Genomic DNA, 20,750 nt, shown 5'->3' on the forward strand with positions numbered 1-20,750 from the left:
ATCACTAATTGGGATGTGAAACAGGACTGGAGTGATCCCTAGGGTACAGTGCTGCTTACTGGCCTCCACCTAGTCTGCTTGCCACTCATCATCAGCCCAGCCACTGGGCCATTTTTCAGTCCATCTGAGTGGTGGAATGACCCACTGCCTGCTTCTCTTTGGCAAGCATCACATCAGAACAGGTTGTGAATGGATGTTCACAATGTAGCTTCGCCAATATTTTTAAGACTTCCTCACTAGTATAAGGCACAGCCTAGAAGTAGTACAAAAATAGGTATCTTAAAATGTATTAGTGATGGCCAAAGTCACAGCCCAATGTGCCGTGGGAACTGGAGCCTGAATGCTGAATGAGTGGGAATACATAAAGCATGGAGAGTCTATGAATTCCTTTGAAAATGAGGGCCAGGAGCTCCTGGCTTGACGAGAAAAGAAGGAGCCAGGGGAATGTAAATGGTGGGACTTTCAGATTAAAGCATGAGACAGGAAAATATTCTTTGCAGTACTATTCTCAACAGTCAAAGGGTAAAGTATTCAGTAAGAGAAGTCAGAGAGAGGTAGAAAATTGCAATTTGAGCAGAATACCAGGAAAATAGAGACAGACATGCTTTATTAATATAGAAAAGGTAACCAGTATTGTATTTTGGGAAGGAGGGTATTTAAAGGTAAGATCTAAAAGGAAAAAAATAAGGTCTAAGGTGTTTCCTAGTGTTCTGTTAAAAGGCACTGAATAAATAATTAAGGGTATAAAAGGAGAAGCAAGACAAATGATAATTTATAAGCAGATATTTTAAATAACTGCCATTACTGTGGCATTTTCTTCACAGTGAGTCATGACACTTTTTTTTTAATTTACATGAATTGTCAAAGACTACACTGGAAGAATAAGAGAATATATATATATAGACACACTAATTTTATTCATAGGTTTTGCAATAGTTCATTAGATATGATGTTATTTCTTGACATAGTCATATATATGTTATTCGTAATGCTACAATTGAAATACCTTTGCTTAATGGTAATTTGCTGTAATTATTCTACAAATATTTCTACTGTTAGATATGGCGATTTTATTTTATAATAGTCCTAAAACATTAGTGAATGAGGCAAATTCCAATGTAGAGAGTTGTGTATCCAAAAGCAGGTTATTGAAATTGTCAGTGACCTGAATACCTTAGTCTTTGTGACATGCATCAAGAAGTCCCAGCAGGAGATATTTCATTGGCAGCAGGAAACATTGATATTGGAGCATGGGATTTCTTGTGCTATAAATCCAAACCTTTGGTAACCCAAAAAGCTACTTGTGCATTTTTTCTAAACTAAAAATGCATTTAAGACCTCCTTTCTTTGATACAATTACTACCACTTTTCAGAGATTATGCAGTAGCTCTATAAATAAGCATGTTCCTCTTTTTTTCTGATAAAAAAAGATGTATGTATGTATATATTTCTACACGTATTGCGAGTTCTCAGTGGAAAGCAGGGCTAATTGGATTTGGAAATAAAACTGTTATGGCTTCCCCACTTCTTGGAGTTTGCTGAATTTTCTGCTGTTACTGCAAGAAAAGAAAGCCAGCATTACAAATCTGAGGAGACCAAGATCTTTTTATTTTTACAGAAATTTGCAACAATATTTTCTTGGTTTTCTATGATTAGAAGCTTGGGGTTTTCTTTGCATTTAATGGATTCTTCATTATCATGTTTTTTTCTAGTAAGTTGCCTCCTGTGTACTGAATCCATATTGATTTTTTTTTTAATTGCAATGATTTCTTTCCTGTTTGTTTATTTATTTATTACTTGGGTTTATGCCAAATTATCATCCTTTCTCTTAGCTGACTTCCAATTCAGGTCTCATTTATCTCTAGGTCTGTTCTTCTACTCTGAAGAATCCTTTCTTTCCTTCACAGTTTTTTTTCCCCTGTGCTCATCCTGGCCTCTCCTGTTGGTTACACTTATATTATCCATTCTGTTTGCTTTAGCATGTATTCAAAAATGCATATAGTTCTCTCATTTAGTTGGGCTCTACATTCACATTCTAAAAGTAATTTTTGTTCCTTGCAGCTTTTCACCCCTTTCTCACTAACCAGTTTATCAGGATAGACATTGCTACAGCTTTTGATGGGAAAGTATCTCTAGAGACTTTGGTACAGCCATAGAACAACTCACTAAAAACAGTTCCTTGCAGGAATTGAAAAATATGTTTTAGACTTTTACGTTATATGATACTCTACCCTCCCCTACTGTGCTATAATTGTTACCTTTAATAGTAGATTAGATGATTTGGTAAACATAAGATAAATGTGCCAACTTCTACTGCTGACAGAGAACAGATTTACTTCTGTGATGATGGCTGTGAGTCAGACCCCTTTGACAGTGGTGGCAAACAGTTGGATTATTCAGGCATGAAGAAAAATTTGTGATCTAAGTCTTAACAGGTGGTGATGGAGTGGTAGGTTTTTCCTCTGTGAATTTGTTTACACATGTATGAGTGGAGGGAGGCTTTGGGGGTGGAGTTATGCTGAGGGTACCCTGAAATCATATGAGAATTTTATTTTACTCTGCCACTTCTGATTTATAGAAATGTGTTTAGTAGTTGCAGAAGGTGGGGGTTGGGAGGTACTGCCTGTGGATTATTACATGATTTCAGATAGTGCAGGAAGGAAGGAATAAACTGAATGACAGACACCTGTCCTACTTCCATTTCAAACACTTCTGGTTTTGCCCATTTTAGACCAATCTTGTGAAGCTGCTTTTGATGCACCAGGCAAATCCCAATCTTCTTAACTGCAACAATGAAAAGCCTTCAGGTAGGTGAAAATCCATGTACATAATGGCTATATTAGCAATAGTGACACTGTTTTCTTCCCTTCCTGCTTTCTCAGTTTATTTAGTGTGTAGAGTTATACACACATACATGTGTGTACATTCTTACATAAGTTGCTGAAAACTGCTAGTCATGGTAACTCAGGATATATCAAATGACAGCATGGTCTTCCACTTGCTTCATTCCCTGTTTATTTTTAGCTATGTTTCTTACTTGAGAGTTCTTCTGTGCCTTGGTGGTAGCTGCCTTTACACAGTTTTGGTGACTTCTCACTGAGTTTCTTTCTGTCTTAACTTATAGTACACTCAGTTGAAATTTCTACAGCTATTGTCTGAAAACAAATTCATCACCTAGTTTTGAAGTGTAACTGCCATTGTTTACCACAGAAGGCACCTTCTTAAACCAGATAGCAACAGGGAGCTGAGGCACTGGCTCTAAAGATAATAGAATTGCAGACTCTATTAGGTTGGAAGGAACTTCGGATCAACTGGCCTAACACAGAGATCAAAGCAGAGATAATTTCAGTAATGCTAGCTAGCAGTGTTGAAAAGAAGAAACACATGGTTGTTCAACCTTCTATAGCTAGGATAAAATGAAGATGGAACTCAGTAATGTAAATAATAGGAACTCTCTGTCAGATTATGGATGAAACTTCCTTTGCATAATAAAAGAAAATATACTGTGCTTCAAGTGCTGTACTGCCTACAGTATATAGAAATATATTCACAGGGAACTTTGTGACACTTAACCTTAGAAGAGTTGTTTGATACATACCAGTTTTTATTTTTAAAAAAGGATGTGGATCAAACTCAGATAATCTAACAATGCAGTTAGCTAACCACACTTAGTAGGTATTTACCACAGTTGAGTTAACTGTCTTTCTGGTCTGCAAACAGAAGTGATTTCAACACTTCTTTATGTATAAGACATATATCTAGTTTGTAGAAACATAAAACATTTGAAAAGGATTTAAGTGCATGTTTTTATAGAAATAAAGTGTTGAAAAGGGTTGTATTGTTTTTCCTGAAGTCCTGTGAATTATTGAATACTTTGGTTCACTACACAGCAAGAATGGTTTTGAGGTTTTGCAGATGACAGCTTAAGTCTGTACTGAATTTACTTTGCCTTGGTTTTCCCAGTAATTTCAAGTATTATTTTATGATTAAAATCTGAGCAATTCCTTTCATGTTATCTAGCCACATGTTTAGTCTTAATCTGATCTAGAGATCTTAATTCAAAGGAGTTTTTCTGCACCATTTTCTTGTCTGATATCTTGGTGTTTCAATGTCTTAGATGTTGCAGCTTCTGATTTTATTGAGGAAATGCTTCTGAAGGCTGAAATTGTTTGGGAGGAAAAAATGAAAGACCCTTTAGCTGTTTCTACTTTATCTCAAGAAGAGCCATATGAAGAGATCATCCATGATTTGCCCACAATTTCCAATAAACTGTAAGTAAGTGCTGGTGTTGTTATAGAACAATCCACTGAAGCCAGATTATCATTTGAACCATATCTGTCAATCTGTGAATCCTAGCTGTGTGTCCTTGGAGATATTCAAATCCCATCTGGATGTGGTCCTGGGTGACTTTCTTTAGGTGTCCCTGCCTGAGTGGGATGACTGGACCAGGTACCCTCTAGGAAGTCCCTTCCACCCCCAGCCATTCTATGATTCTGTGTGATTTAATGGGTCAAGTAACTTTTTCCTTTTGGAAATCTCCTGAATCATCTTTTTGCGTTTTTATCTCTCATATCTTTTTGTCAGTCTTATTTTTATAATTATAGATTATGAATAATAAAATATATTGTTGTAATTGCCATTAAAAATTATCTGGGTTTGCCTTAGCAGAATTATTAGAGGTTAATACCATAGACTCAAACATCCTTTTGTTAAGCTATACATAGTATATAGTGTAAGTATAGTGTAAGTAAAACTACCATTGACTATGAAAGAAGCAAGGACAAGTCTTGAAAAAGAAAAATCAGATATGTGATTGCAGATGAAATTATACTGGTCAGAATTATATTTACAAATTTATATTTAGATTTGTGCTGCTTAAAATTCAAGTGGAATCAAGAGCATTTAGCAGTGTGGACTTAAAACTCAGTATTGAAGAATCAGTTTGTGTCTTAAATTTTAAAATTTGATAATTTTGTATTTCCTTGTGAATCTTAAAGAAATACTGCCATGGGTATGTGAAAAGAGATGTAAAATAGGTGTGAAGAACTATTGACTGTTTTATGGTAGTACATGACATACTGATATTTCAAATTCTAATTTCCAGGTACCATGATCCAGGGAATTTTAAAAGCTACAAATAATGTTTTTATGCAATGTGCAGTGGCTGTGTATTTGAAGTATGTATTTGTTGGTTGCATAAGCTTGCAAAACACTGACATTCATTTTTCTATAGTAATCACCGAAGAGTGTGTGAGGAAAACAAGAAATAAAACCTCTTATAAAGAGACAGATAAGATATATATGCTTTCATTTCATAATAGTTATAATTTATGGTTGGCAGAATGTGTTTAGATACATTAAACTTTGGAAGAGGTGAGCAACTGTCATGAAATGATCAATCTGTTAAATTGAGAACTCCATGGGATATATTTATATTTAGTAAAGATTACCTATTTCATGGAGGGCAAACACAGTGTGTTCTTTCTGCTTCATGGTGAGTAGTCATTAGTATATGTGGCTGGGTATATGATACTAATGCTTATGAAATTACTAATTTTTCATGCTTGTTAATTCCTTATGAAATAAGTCCTCTAGTCTAACCCACTGTTTCAGTAATTTAAATCATACTCATGAAGTTTATGTGGCCTTCAACTGTCTTTTAAATGAAAAAAATTAATTTTGGGGCATGAAACTAAGCCTTTAGATTCTCAAATGTAAGTAAAAATTTTATTTTTAATTATTGATATGTTGTAATACCAGAAGTAGAAGGTAGGTCACTCTTGTAGCTATGTAATGATGCCTAGAAAAAGTTATTCATCAAAATTTCAGAGACTTTAAAAACTTTTTCTTTATTCTTGCACGTGGATGATGCATTTCCATGGGTTTTGTATTCTGGAAGTCTGTACTGTGGTGCACATATTGTACTGCATACTGATTTTAGTGCTAACACCCATTAACCTTTGGAAGACATGACTTGCACAAAGTTGAAGTGGTCTGAAAATATTTTTTCTCTGCTCTTTCCTTCCTGTAATACATAGATTATCATAGCTAATTTTTGAGAGTTTTCTATATAGTGACCGTTTATATGACAATAGCACAGACCTGCCATGCAAAACCTTCACTGGAAGTTTTGGAAAAGCAAAGTCCGCTGAATGGAAAAACAAAGAAAATTGATTTATGTGTGGAATTGCAATGAGTTTAGCTTCTATTGGCAACTGTATCCCAGTGTGGGACTGCATCTAGTTTGTGGTGCCTGCGTGAGAACACAGCCCCAGGTGAAAGCAGAGCCCTGTTCAGCTCTGTGCACTGACTTTGGCAGTGGTCCTTTGCACATAGCCAGGGGGCCGTTATTAGGATACAGTAAGCTCGAAGTAATGCCACTTCGGCACGTTCTTGAGACTTTTGGCAGTCTTAGGCTTAGAGACTTCATCAGCCAGAGCTTTGTACTAGCTCTCTATTGGGTCTGCTATCAGTGCAGGAGAGTATCAGCTGGCCAGCCAGCTATTCTGAGATGGGAGCACTCTTGGAAGGCAAAAGTATTGGTGTATTTTGCCCATGCATGTCTAAGGTATCACTGCTGATAATGGAAAGTTGTTGGTGAACCATACCACACAGAGTTCCACGTTACTCAGAAATCCTCTAATCTTAATTTATAGTGACTGAGGATCAGGTGTCATCTCAAAGCTAGTTGTCTCAGCTCTTGTTATCATGTTTATAATTGTGAAACCCAAAACCTTGCAGAGAGTTATTATTCCAAATGATAATAGTAGACATAGTCTGAGAATATAGTGAATTATCCTCCAGAGTGGCTCCATGCTGCCTGTTAGAGAGGCAGCCTAGATGACTGGTTTCAACAATTTTTTTCCAATGGCTAATATTGAAAACGAAGAGTTTCATCCTTCATGCTCTGTTAAAAGAGTCTTTAGAGAGATGTGTAATATGCTAGGTTGGAGATAAATATCTGTGTTGTTCTTGTGTACCAAACCAATTTTTTAGTGCTAAAGAGTAGTGCACAGTAATAATCCACATGTACCCTTGCTTTATTCTTTATTGCATCCATTCTTCATCAACTCTCCTGATGTAAAAAAGTATGTTTAATCTGAGGTGGTAAGTTTTACAATAGTTCCTAGTAACTCTATGTTGTGGCCATATTGCTTTGTGGCCATTTCTCAGAAGAAAACAGTATTCAAAAGCAGACTCAAAAATGATGAACACACAATTATAAATAGTATGTGTTCTGTCAGCAAACCTAATTTTGCTGGTTCAAATTTAAATTACAACATTGATTTCTGGAAGAACACTGTGAAGAGGTGAATTGAAAGTCAGCCTCTACTCAGGTAGAGGAAACAAAATTTAGCAGTCAGTATATTTGAAATATGCTGTTACCAAGCAAACCTGGTTTTCTTCATTGCACTCAGTCTCATCAGTGAGGTGTGGGTGGCACAGGGCAGAGTTGCAGTTGCTTCCCTCTGTCACTCCTGTTGTCTTGTTCTTTTCTTGTGCCTTACATAGGCCCTCCACAAGCTGCAGCACCTTTGAGGCCATACCTGCTCCAGCATAGTTCCTTGGTCATAACTGACCAAGTAAATTAGCTAAAGGACAGAATTTTAAGTAGGTCATGAAGCTACTTGAAGATTGATTGACCATTGCAGCAAACCTAGGGTCTATGCTGGAGAGTTTTGCCAGTTTTAATTCTAATGGTACAATCAGAACAAAATTTGTTACTCCACTGGCAAAAATACCAGCACAGAATACATTAATTGACATTGCTTACAGTTCAGAGTATTAAATTTGCCATATCTGTTTAAAAGTGACTTTAGGCTCATGCAATGGCTGCAGTGGTCACCACTGTACTTCTACTTCAGTACATGTGCCTGTAAAACTTTCCTTGGTGAAACAGACCTTTAACACATGGACAGTGCAGTCATCTAGATAGTGATAAATACTCCAAAATTAAGAACTTACTTACAAAGTAATGCTAACAATCACATTGTATAATTTCTGATACATGTTTAAGTAAATATTAATTATAGTAATGGATGTGTTTCAAAATCAGCACAAGAATATGAAATAAAATAGATGTGTTCAAGACAAAAAAACAGAAAAGAGGTTCAATTTTTCTTACATTGCATTTCCATGTAACCATTTATGTAGCACTTTCCTTTCAATTATTCTAGTGTTTTCAAACACTCTTCTAATGTTTCATCTATTCTGAAGTATCTTTTATGTAACTTTAAAGTTCTTTTTAGCCTGAAATTTCAGAGATTATGCACTTTACAGGTGTCGACTGGCTTAGAAATTGTTTGAAGCATCTTAGAATTGCCTGCGGAAGGATTACAGAAATTTTCTCCAACAAAAGCTGTAAGCTCAAAGGGCCCATGAAAATATTATTGCAGATTCTGCCTTGATACAATTCTCTCTATCAAACTAAAAGGTGCTCAAGTGCTTCAATATTGATGATAAAATTTCCAATAATTTGATTGTCAATTCTCAGTTTTTCACATTATTTCTTTTTTTCCTCTTTTTTAATGACGTGGTAGAGGATGGAAACTTACAGAAAACCATCTCAATTTATCTAAAAAAAAAAATCCAATAAAAATACGCAATACTTCAAATTAATTCCATATATGAAGGCTTCTTTGAATAAAAATAAAATCAGTGTTCCTCCACATAACATTCAGTATTTTTTCCAGTCACATAGGCAGGTAGAAAGTCCTACCACATTCAAATAAGATTACCCTAGATAACACTTCTTCCTGATTACTATGCAGCATTATTTTGGCATAAGTCTCCCTTTGTGGTTAATTATCTATTAATTATCCATTAATTATCCATTAATTTTCATAAAAGTTCATGCTAATCTACTTGCCTACATTTACATAAAATCTTCCCTTGCACTCTCCTATAGCTGAGCTTTCAGAGGCATTGCTTGACTTAATCTTGTGACTAATAGAAATACTTTTCTAAAAAGCCAGTGTTTTCTGGAAACATTCTATTTTGGTTTATTTTTCATAGTGTCTTCTTGAACCTGAGTCAGATTGAACTTTTGGATTAATTTTAAAACATTTTTTTCTTTCACAGAATCATTCACCTTTCTGTTGTAATATGAATTATATGTCATCATTTCAATCACACGATGTCCATTAATATCTCATAAATGCTCGTAATTTCTAGGCTATTCTTGTGTACATCAGTACATGAAAAGTGCCTGTTAAATTATGTTACTATTGTCCTCTTCAGTTTAAAATGCATCTGTTGAAACAGTAGGCACCCATTTTCCCCTACACTTTGCTGTGATTTACTACCACCTCTCTTTTGTGACACCTGAAATGTTTATTTGGTTGCGAGGAGTTTATAGCTGAATTTTAAGAAGTATTTCTAATGCATGTTGTGTAGTTACCACAAAAGGGGTAAGATTAAATGGGTACGGTTCAACTTCACAGCAAAAAAATCCTGGATCTTCACAATTTAAATGAAACACCACATGAATATTGAGAAAGATATAGGTGATAGTGCTTTGGTTTTTAATACTTGAATTTGGTTTATGCTTTTCTTTAAATCTTTATTCTATTTGTCTGTGATTAAAGAAATTAATTAAGAAGACGTTAAGATTAAAGCAGTTTTGGACAGTAGCAAAAGGCCACTCAGAAAGAAAATTTCATATTTATGTTTTGTTCAATTCTGAATCTGGGTAAAATGTGAATTAATGTTAGTCACATATGTTTGTGTCACAGGTGTTTAATTTCTTCTACAATCTAATCACTAATATCTTGTATTCTAATTGCCAAGTTCTGTTCTTCAGTTCAAACAAAAAAAAAAAAGGGGGGGTGGATCTTTTGTCCATGTGACATTTGGTAAATTTATCACCAAATAATCTAAGGTGAATCAAAGCAATAAATAGAAATTTTTATTTTCACCAATGTTCTTCTAGATGTTTTACATTTAAATGTCTGAAGCAAAACATCTTGAGGCAAAAAAAAATTATATTTCATTATAAAACGTTTAAATTAATTCTTTCAATATTTGCAGACTGACATTTTCATCAAAAGAAAAGTTTTGTTCATCTGTCTTTTATTCAGTGGGAAACTACTTTGTCTTTTTTTCCCATGAATTCTGCCTAGAAGGTGCTTTATCCTTTGTTTCTAAAATTATGTGTGTGTTTCAGTTCTGTTTCCAAAAGCAGTTCTTATCCCGAGTTGCTATTGCTGTTAGCTATAAGTATTCATTTGAGCTAACTGTGTGTATAATCATGGCTTTTTTAATAATCAGTGATTAAACACAAGTAATAGAGTAAGTATGAGATTTATTTTAACTAAATTTGGGCTTTATTCCATAGTGGAATTAACTATTCCTACATTCCCATATTGAGTCCATATTTCCTTTCAAAGAAATTATGTACACATTTTGGCAAGGAGCTGATGTACACGCCATGAGTTTGTCTCATTTGCACTGTCAGAATCCAGATGATTATTTTTTAAGATGTTTGTGTTCTCAACTCGTGTGGCTGGTTCCTTGCTAATTCCTTGGTTGTACAACTCTGAAAAATCGTCCAAGAGTGTGGCATTGTTGTTTTTCAAAAGTGTCATATTGTCTGAACAGTCTGAACAAGGAAGACAACTCCATGTGTGTAAGAATTGGTTTAACTTTTATGTGGATGAAGAGTATTGCATATTGTTGGAGTAATTTCAGGAGTCTGCTATTTGCTTGTTTGATTTTTTGTTTGTTTATTTTTACCTTATCACAAATTCACAGCAGCTTCTGGTCATAAAATGTATCTTGAATATCGCCCGATTAAAAGTAAGCTAAAAAAGTGATGGAATTTAATTTTAATAACTGCAATGGCAAAATCTGTTTTGTTATGTTAAAACATACTAAATTTCAAAATAATATTGTGTAGTTTAACTGTGCTTTTTAAATTCAGTTGCAAAATTGGCTATTGATTTGCCAGCCTAGTGCTGTCAAAAGCAGACTCATGCATATTCTCTTTGGCTTACTCAATTCTGCTTCAGAAAAGACATGCATAAAGGTGAATTTTAAATCAAAGTATATTGCTCTGTGTCTTTGGGAACAGGCTAGCCTATGTGAACAGTTTATTTCTCACCAGTTTCTTTTTAGTACTTGGACCAGGAGCTTGTGTTTCAGCCCTGAGTTGTGTCTCAGTTCTGTGCTTGTGCCATCCACATTTGATTGTCTGTCATCTTCAGTAGGAGTCTAATTGCTTTATTGATTCTCTTTGTAGCAATCCGCTGGCTTTACCGATTGCTAAGCAAGACAGTTTGCTGGAGAAAGACACCATGTTCAAAGATGCAGCTAAAGGCTTATGTAAGCAGCAATCTCAAGACAGTGCATCTGAAAATGCCACTGTGAACAACACAGCCAAACTTGAGCAGGTAACGGCAGTGTCTTGAAATTTTTGTGAGTACTTAGGTCTGGAAGTTGTAAACTTAATGAAGCTGAAGACCACAGTATTTTTTTCCCTCACCATACAGCAATACCATTTGCACTGTGGAGCCTTGTCACCTTGATCACTCCCTGCAATCTGTCTGGCCTGCAGAGTTTCCTCTGCAAATTGAACAGCTGCTTCTTGCCAGCTACTGGTAGCAGGTCAGGGGCTGTGGGGGAGGCTCAGAGCTCCTCAGTCTATATTCATGGTTCACAACAGGGGAGGGACAACTGTTGGCACTGCCCAGAGCATCTCAAACTTCGGGTTACAAAAGAAACACAACCTGGGAGACTGAAAAAACAAAAATAATGCATAACGGATATCAGTTGCAAAGTTAGTGACTGTAATTCAAAGCTAGGAATTGCCAGGTTTACAGCTGCAGTGTTAACTCCCTTTCTTGTGATAATGCATTAGATTACCAGCACTGATTACATGGATACCCTTTACAGTTTTCCCTAAAGGATGACATGCTCATTCAGTGTATAGGATGAATGCAAAAGGAGGCAATTATCTATTGCTTATAAATCTAGCATGTCCTAAATTTAAATATTTAGGATTTAATTTTTTTGGGAGTCTTTTTTGTTTGAGTTTGGTTTTGTTTTGTGAGGGAGGGTGAGCTGTTGTTTGGGGCTTTTCCTGTGATACAAGAGGGCTTATTTTCTGTTATATGCATTTGGGAAGCACATATGCTAGAAGTATTCGGCCATTTAAGAAAAAACTACTTTAGAATCAAGGGGATGGGGGTATTTCCGTTAAAAATAATTTACTGTGAGTTTGAAGCATAACAAAGGAGCAAGATATTGGTTTGATTTAAGCCATGTTCAGTTCAAAAAAACTGCATCTCTGTCTTGGCAGAGGAACGCAAACTCCACTGCTTTTTATTTGGATGTGTTTCAGAGGAATGGCTTGATCATACAGGATCAATCAGTGCGTCCATATGTAAGTGATATGAGTCAGTCTGTGAAAGAACTTCCTCTTTGGAATCCTGTGGAGTGCTCAGTTCCCTATCCAGTCAGAGGATACCACAACATGTTTTGCACTTGGCTTACATCTTGTTTTCATGTTCTACAGTTTCTGATGTTGGTGACTGATGTGATTTGATGGAAACAGTCATTCCAAGTGACAAGCACTGCTGGTCAGAAAAGTGAATGCTTGCAACACTTTAAGGAGGAATCCTCCTATAACTGTAGGGCAAGAGAGGGAGTTATTTAGCTTAGGGTCTTGACGAGACTATTGCTTGCTTTTAGATGTTCAACAGAAGTGTGTACAAGAACACAGATACTTCTTTCTGCCTGATTCTCTTTTGATGTAAGCCTAGATAAAATTATTCAGGTTTTCATTATCTCTAAGATAAACTTCTACTTTATAGTTTGTGCACTAAAACACACAGAAACTGATTGGAATAAGAGCAGCTAATCTTCTAGGTGAAAATGAGCAAACAGAAGTATTCGTGCTGGTAATTTTAGTCTCCACCATTACTTTGAGTCTCCTCAAGGTCCCAGGGCAGATTTTCAAAAGGACGCCTGCTGTTTTACCATACTACCGTGGAACTTCCCACAATAGTTGCAATTCAAAGAGAAGAGAGCAGACTTAAAGGTGAATCTCTTTTAGCTCTTTTATTTGAGAAATTTCTGCAGGAAACAGTCTGAAATTCTGCTCTAAACAAGCTAAGAGTGTGTGTCTTATGTTTTTTAAGAAGAAGGGAAAACTAAAAAATATCTGTAGTTGCTCAATTTTGAGTGATGCTCCCTAGCATGGAAGGGTAGGAAGAGTCCTGTCTGAGAAATTATCACTATCAGGGGTAGGTTAGAAATGGTGCTTAGTGTGTTTTTAAACTACTTGTTGCATTAGAAAAGAATTAATACAACTTTTCAGCTGGCAAGGGCTTAATGAACTTTAGCTCTTATGAAGGAAAGAGACTAAACTAGTTTAATCACTTCAGGAAACAGTTACATTTTAGGAAAGTAAAACAGTCCCTAGATTTTGTCAAATTAAAATATGTAATATTTTTTCTTTATTGAAGTGATGTAATTGTGATCCTGGAAGTACAGGGATTGTATTCTCTACTACTTGCCATGCATTATGAACTGTAGGTATATGTGTATCATATCTGTATTTGTCTTACTAATATTTAGACCTTTGTTTTCAAAGGTGATATTTATCCATGTTACACTTTTTTAAATTATTATTTTTGATTTCACAACTTGGAAAGTAAAGTTTTTATTCACTGTTCCTGTGTTTTGGGTATCCTAATTCTAATGAGCTTCACTGTCTTTTATTATTACCAGTTGCATTCAAACTACACTCACAGTAATCATGTTCTGTTTAATTTTTCAGTAGATTATGTGGAGTCATTACTTGGATTTTATGTTAATATATTATTGAAGTATATCAGGATGATATTTCGTATGCTTTGTGTCAGAAATATCATACATTCTTAGGCAACATGGCATGCAGATTAGGCCTTTATTGAGGGATCAAAAAGAAAAATTTCATCCTAGTATATTTCAAACATGCATTTTTAATAGAAAAAGCCCATAGCTTTTTTGGTTTGGAAAGAAATAACAGTTCAAATTTATATGTTGCTTCAGGTTTTTTTAATTACAAAAATGATGGAAAAGAGCCTTAAGAAAATACTATTTCTCATGAAGGTTTTTATTACTTGAAGCTTAGGAGATGGGAATGAAATGACTACATCAATAAAGCATTTTGGACTTCTCTTGGCTTGTGTTAGCTTTTGCTTTTTTCCTAGGTAAAAGGTGTTCTTTGATCATCTGTAACATCAAGATCTGTGCTGCCAAACAAAGAAAGCAGTATGAACAATTTCCAGAATTTTATCATATTCTCAGTTTCTCTTCCTCTCATCTGCGAAGGATATTTTTTGATAGCAGATTGAAATTAATGGCTTGGAATTGAATTACATGCTCTGTGCTGCAAATAAATATAAATCAAATATTTTCTTACTCTTAATTGAGTCTTTTTTAAAAAATAAAATTGTCTTATGGTTCTTGTTTATGTTTTTTCAGCCACATGAACTGTGTGATAGAGTATCCCCTGAGGCCCTTTTGATTGTTCCAATATCAGTTATGACACAGACAAGGCTCAGCTGTGCATAACATAATATTATATGTAAGAGCTGGTATACATACATATTTCAGTGACACAAGCATGTAAATATATATCTATAACTAAAGATTATTATAAGGGCAGATTCTGAATGTTGCTAAGTGTATGTAATTTAAAAGAATAAATAGAAGTCTTCATTGTAAGCCTTACAACAACCTAAAAAACTAATCACTTCCAGATGCATAGCTATATTGGAACTTATGCTGTATGTATGGCTATTTTTCTGTCTCATAAGGTATACATCAGACAATTAGAATGATAGCCAGATAGATGCATTGAGCTAAAAACCACATATGTATGCCCAGAAAAGTAGATGAGAATGGGACTTTAAGGTGGGCATAAATAAGATGTTGATAATGTACATAGTGTTTACTGTTAAATCAGTTGCGAGTTTAAAGGATTTAGTTTCTTATTTCTATGTGATTATTTTCTAGTTGAACTATTGCATTTGATGCAATGAGTCTGGTAGAAAATGCTGAAATGTCAAATCCTAAACTTTGATTTCCTTACTTGGAGTTTTACTGAACACTTCACTTTCTAACCATTTCTAGAGAATGAACATTTTTGGCCATGCCTAGATTATGAAATAAATGCAAGACAGGGCCTGTTTGCTGGCCTCGGGCTGTGTGGGATAAGTCCGTACCCATCTGTAAGGCAAAACTATTTTCTCCCTCCAGAGATGGGACCATGCCCAAGTGACCTATGGGAATTGATTATTGTCATGTGATCCATGAATGGTATCCAGGTTTCATCTGCATTAGTGCTAGCTGATAGGAACCAGGAATGTATAAGGAAGTGTGCTAGAAAGTTCAGAAAATACAGAGAATCCCAGGGCAATACTTTTATCCAAACCCTTCTTTTATTTACAAATACATAGCAGAGGTTTAATCTTCATAGAGATAGATTAAAAGATGCTCATTCTATGGCACAGATGTTCTGAGTTTTTATGGCACACAAGGGAGAGCAGTGAAGACCAATGCCTGTTTTGTTCCTGCATGCCAGGTGAACACATTATTAAGGAAAGGAGGCCACCGACTTCCGTCTCTCTGCTCTCTCTCTACAAGACACTTAAAAATGTTCTTGAAATTCTTTTGTTAATTTTTTTTTGTATTCCAATGTACATCATCGAAGACAAATGGCAAACTGTAATTTAATTTTTTGTTTTGCCAAGTGAAATTCTTGTTTTGTAGTAGGCTGTACATCCAATTGCCATGATTAAAAACAAAAAAGAGCAAGAAATGCCATCTTCTGTGTGACAGAGGAACCTTCATTTACTATAATGGGGTGAGGAACAAACCTCTCTGATAGGTAGATATACACCTATAAAGCACAGGTAGTGAAATCAGTGTCAGGTTTTCTGAACTAGACCTTGAACTTATGGAAAGAGTTGCAGTTTAGAAGTTCTGTGTCATGTCCCAAGTACTAAACACAGGTATCCATAGTCATTGGACATCCATGACAGAAGCACGCTTCATGTTCCCTCCAATACCTTCCAGTCTGCTTGTTGCTTCTGCCACTGATCTCCTGTCACTGCCAGAGTGACTGAGGTGTTCACCAAAAAGGGCAGTGTCTGCTTTTCTCCTGAGCATTCATTTAAAGCAGAACAATAGAAGAAAGAAGTTTAATCTTCATTGTCCATCCTCAAAATAGACCCTGAGTTATTATAATAAATTCTGAACAAACAACTTAATTCCATTGTCATTCACATGAGAATTTTCTGTTTCTGGGTATTTTGCTGACATAAAAAATCAAATCAAACTACATTTTAAGTGTAGATCACTATTTATAAGCTCACTGCTTAATGTATCAATGTTTATTTTGTCTTTAACCACATTTCCATTATCACTGATTCTTTTTTCTTCTGTCTCCTTTCTTAGTCTTTTGGATCTTTGTTGTTTCATTAGCATTTACTTTTTTACTTACCCTTGCAGAGTTTATATTATTCACTCTAATCTCAAAAGGGTTAAACAATTTCACTCACCAGTTTGGCTAAACTGGACTCTTGATTATCTTCTGGTTTCCACAACACCATTCCAATTTCTTACTAACTTACTTCTAATCTGTAAAAAAAATTCCAGTAGAATTTTAAATCCCATATGAAAAAGAGTGGTCTGAGAGCTTTGTTAAATACTGGACAAGAAATACTTCACAAGTGCACTAACTAATTTCCTGATTTCTTCTGCTACAAACATTTAATGAAGAGAGCAGGAAAATTGAATTTGATCTGAGCATCTTTATTGGTTTAAGGATTTCAAATGGTACTCTGGTATGCTCTTAAGAGCCCATCAGAACTCATGAAGTTATACACCATAAGATCGATAATAATTTTTATATTCTTCCCTTGATGGAGGTTAATGATGTGGAATTGTTTGGGGGATGATAACTTTCTGGTTTCCTAATGCATTTTTTCCCATAAATTCTAATGGTCTTGGTTTATACTGTAAGTTGGAATATTATGGTACAGAATGATTCATTGTGAAGTTACTTTATTTCTCTAATTTTTGTTTTCTAGATCAAGCTAATGCCTCCAGCTCCAAATGATGACCTGGCTTCTCTGAGTGAGCTAACAGACAGCAGCCTGCTTTATGAGATTCAGAAGCGTTTCAACAATAATCAGATATATGTGAGTTGCTGTTCACCTATCAATAGTAAGCTTCCAAAAAAGACCAAAGAAAGAATAGGAAAAATAGGATTACTGTCTTAACTACTGGACAGTAACCTGCCCCTAACTCAAGACTAGTTTTAAATGGATGAGGGCACGTGTGTGTGTGTGTGTGGGTGCGTGGGTGTGTGTGTGTAAGCCCTGCAATTCCTCAAGTTCATGTCAGAAAAGGAGATAGAAAAAATGGAATATAACTTCAGAGAGGTTTGAATACAATTTATGCATGCTTATTTCATGGAGGAAGTGATGAATGAACAAGTGATTGATGAACACACTTGTCAAGAAAGAGTGTTTTAAGGTCGCTCAGATCAGTGTGGCTGGTGGGGGTGGTGCACCACCATACTTTCTAATCTTCCTTCTCAAACCACTGAAAGATCCTTCCATTTTTAACATTATGTCAATTTAATAGAGCATGATTACTGGAAATGTAAAAGAAATTTAGATTTTAAAAGCTTAGAATTCAGCATGGGATATTTAATTAATCATTTCTTCCAATATCAGAGAAATAATTATATTGTAATGTTAATCATCTAGATACCAAAAGAAATTTTTGTAGCAAGATTTTGTAAGGAAGGTTTTCCTGTCTGGGCCATAATAAGCACAGAAGGCATCCAGTTAAGCACTTGAAAATTTTTGTATCCCTGTCCATATCTTACCCATAACTTATTACTAACTTACTGAAGAGCTGAGTGGAATACAAATGGGAAATATGCACATTATTTTAAAATTTATAAATTGATTACACTGTTTAGACTAAAGGAATATGGGGAACTGTTATGTTGCTGTGAATCCTTTTGAAATTATGGGAACTTCAGTTTTAGGTGTTATGGCATTCAATGGTAAAAAAATTTCTGGGGTGTAGAATCATGGATCAAATCCTAAAAAATACTCATAATATGAGTATTTATTTTTCTTTGTCTCACTTTCAAAGGTAGCAGATAACTTAAACTGAATTAATGAAGATTCACAGAGGAAGTCTTATTTTAAGATACTGAAGATTTCATCTGAAAGTATCTTCTACTCTGGAATTCTCTTAGCTTAACAGGACTTGTGGGCAGTGATCACCAGTATTCTGCTCAACAGCAGCCTTGGTAGAGTGGTTTGGTAGGGTATCAGCATCAGTGCTGGAGATGCTTTCATCTTGACTTGGTTCGTAGAAGGAAAATTCCTTGGGCTCCAATTCCAAACCAAAGTCGTCATTAGCACTAAACACTTCCTGCTTCATGGGTTTTTTTAAGCTTTATAAAGTTTCATTTTGCCGAAAACCCAACAGTGAAGTCAGGGTGGGTGAGAGAAGGGAAATAAATTGATGCATTTTAGAAGGAAAACAGTACATTTACTATGAAAGACAATATTTTCCACCTCTCCAAGTCAAAATGCTTCGTCTTGAAGAAGATAGCATGACTGGAACTGTTCACATGATGCTTTGCTGTCTGACCTCTTCAGAGACAGAAGCCTGGCAATTTTTGCATTCTAAGAGTGTAATATAGCAGTAGCTATTTATGTGGAGTGAAAAGTATAGCAGCAAGAGTGACCTACAATCTTATACTTAAGTGCATACAATTGTAGAATGGTTTGTTTTGGAAAGGACCTTTGAGATCATTTGGTTCCAACCCTTCTGCCATGGCCAGGGATATCTTCCAGTTGAAGATGGTGAACTCAGGGCCCCATGCAACCTGTCCTTGAACATTTCCAGCGATGGGGCATCCATAACTCCTCTGGACAACCTCTTCTAGTGCCTCAGCACTCCCACAGTAAAGAATTTTCTTCCTAGTCGCTAATCTAAATCTCTTCCCTTTCAGCTTAAAACCATTCCTCTCCATCCTGTCACTACAATCCCTGATAAAGAGTCTCTCCCTATCTTTCCTGTAGGCCCCTTTAGGTACTGGAAGGTTACTGTAAGTTCTCCCTGGAGCCTTCTCCACGCTAAACAATCTCAACTCTCTCAGCCTCTCAGCTTCATAGCAGAGGTACTGCAGGCCTCTGATCATCTTCATGGCCCTCATCTTCTTCTAACAGGGCCATGTCCTTCCTGTGCTGGGACCCCAGAGCCGGATGCAGCACTGCAGGTGAGGTCTCACCAGAGCAGAGCAGAGGGGCAGAATCCACTCCTTCACCCTGCTGCCCACGCTGCTCTGGATGCAGCCCAGGATACAATTGGCTGCCTGGGCTGCTAGAGCACAGTGCTGGCTTGTGTCCAGCCCCTCATCCATCAATAGCCCCAAACACGAAATAGTAAAATCTTGCAAACTTGCAATCATTAAATGATTTATTCTTTCTAATATCGTCAGGATAGCTTTTCCGGATGCATGCTCATATGTGCATATACACATACACTTGCATAAAGACATATATGTATCAATTGCTCCATCTTACCCCACAAGCAACATATTTTAATGTATCAACTCTGGATAGCCAGTATAGCATTTCTAAATTATGTCATCTATTCCATTAAAATCCCTTGAGGAGCTTGTTTATGTGGTAGGCATGCCAGGAGTTAGACTCGATGATCCTTGTGGGTCCCTTCCAACTCAGCAGCTTCTGTGATTCTGTGACATTTTTGTAGTTTAGCAAGTGGTAAGTTACAAATTAACTTTCAAATAATCTACCAATAATATATGTAGTGCAATTTTTCTCTGCATAATTTTCAGTTATGAAGAACTCAGTTTTATTATAAAAAGGCTAATTAATTCTGTTCAAAATGTAAATTTAGATCTCAAGTTCAAACAGTGGAGTTAAAAGCTCAGAATTCATGAATTATGTTTAGCATGTTGTTAGCTATAGTTAAGAGGCTTTACTGAGGTTCTTTTTGGAAGAAAGCCATTAGCCTCCTTAAAAATTTAATTTATGACTTAATAAAGCAATTGTATCTTCTTTTTTTCAGACCTACATTGGTGATATACTGTTGCTTGTTAACCCATTTAAAGAACTTCCTATTTATTCTACCATGGTAAGAATTCTCTTTTTAAAAGATTGCAGATATTTTTCACAGTTCATATAGTTCATTTGACATGCCAAACCCCTACAATTAATTAACATATATGCCCACTTTGTGTGGGGAGCATCTCAGTTTTAGTATTTTAGCAAAAATTTAGACATTTCTTCCAAGATACAAGTATTTTTGCTGTGTCTTATTGGTAAAGCAGCTATCTTGATAATGCTTTGAATGAGCAGCAGCACTTCTGGTTGCTAAATAATTCCTGATGACCTTGGTGGTTTCTGCCACAGCCAAACTTAAAAAAATAGATGCATACTTCATACAGTGGTTGTTTTAGTTCACACCCCCTTGCCCAAAACATGATTATGGAGATAGCAGTCTTGGATGGTGCACAAAGGCTCAAAATGTCTGTCTGTGCTCCACACTGGGCCTCTCATCTGGGATATTGTACAGCAGTGAAAGCAACGTGCTGAGCACGAGCTGAACACTGCCCTGGCTCAGGCACGGGGACGTGGCTTGTGCTGGTCACAGGCAGCATTTGGGCAAGGACAACTTGAGTTGTGTAAAAACATTCATGAGTT

At 35.9% G+C, this 20,750-nt stretch overlaps 1 protein-coding gene across 1 annotated transcript in view; it reads left to right on the forward strand.

The window, feature by feature from the left end:
• Nucleotides 1-20,750, forward strand: part of MYO16 (myosin XVI) — a 366,164-nt gene that overhangs the window by 187,006 nt on the left and 158,408 nt on the right. The window contains exons 9-13 of the mRNA XM_069003962.1: nucleotides 2,732-2,807; nucleotides 4,118-4,271; nucleotides 11,240-11,390; nucleotides 17,082-17,192; nucleotides 20,116-20,181. Coding sequence (XP_068860063.1) covers nucleotides 2,732-2,807; nucleotides 4,118-4,271; nucleotides 11,240-11,390; nucleotides 17,082-17,192; nucleotides 20,116-20,181 — 558 coding nt within the window. The remainder of the gene's footprint in view (nucleotides 1-2,731; nucleotides 2,808-4,117; nucleotides 4,272-11,239; nucleotides 11,391-17,081; nucleotides 17,193-20,115; nucleotides 20,182-20,750) is intronic.

The sequence above is a fragment of the Aphelocoma coerulescens genome, chromosome 1 (assembly GCF_041296385.1).
Source record: "Aphelocoma coerulescens isolate FSJ_1873_10779 chromosome 1, UR_Acoe_1.0, whole genome shotgun sequence".
Taxonomy (NCBI): domain Eukaryota; kingdom Metazoa; phylum Chordata; class Aves; order Passeriformes; family Corvidae; genus Aphelocoma; species Aphelocoma coerulescens.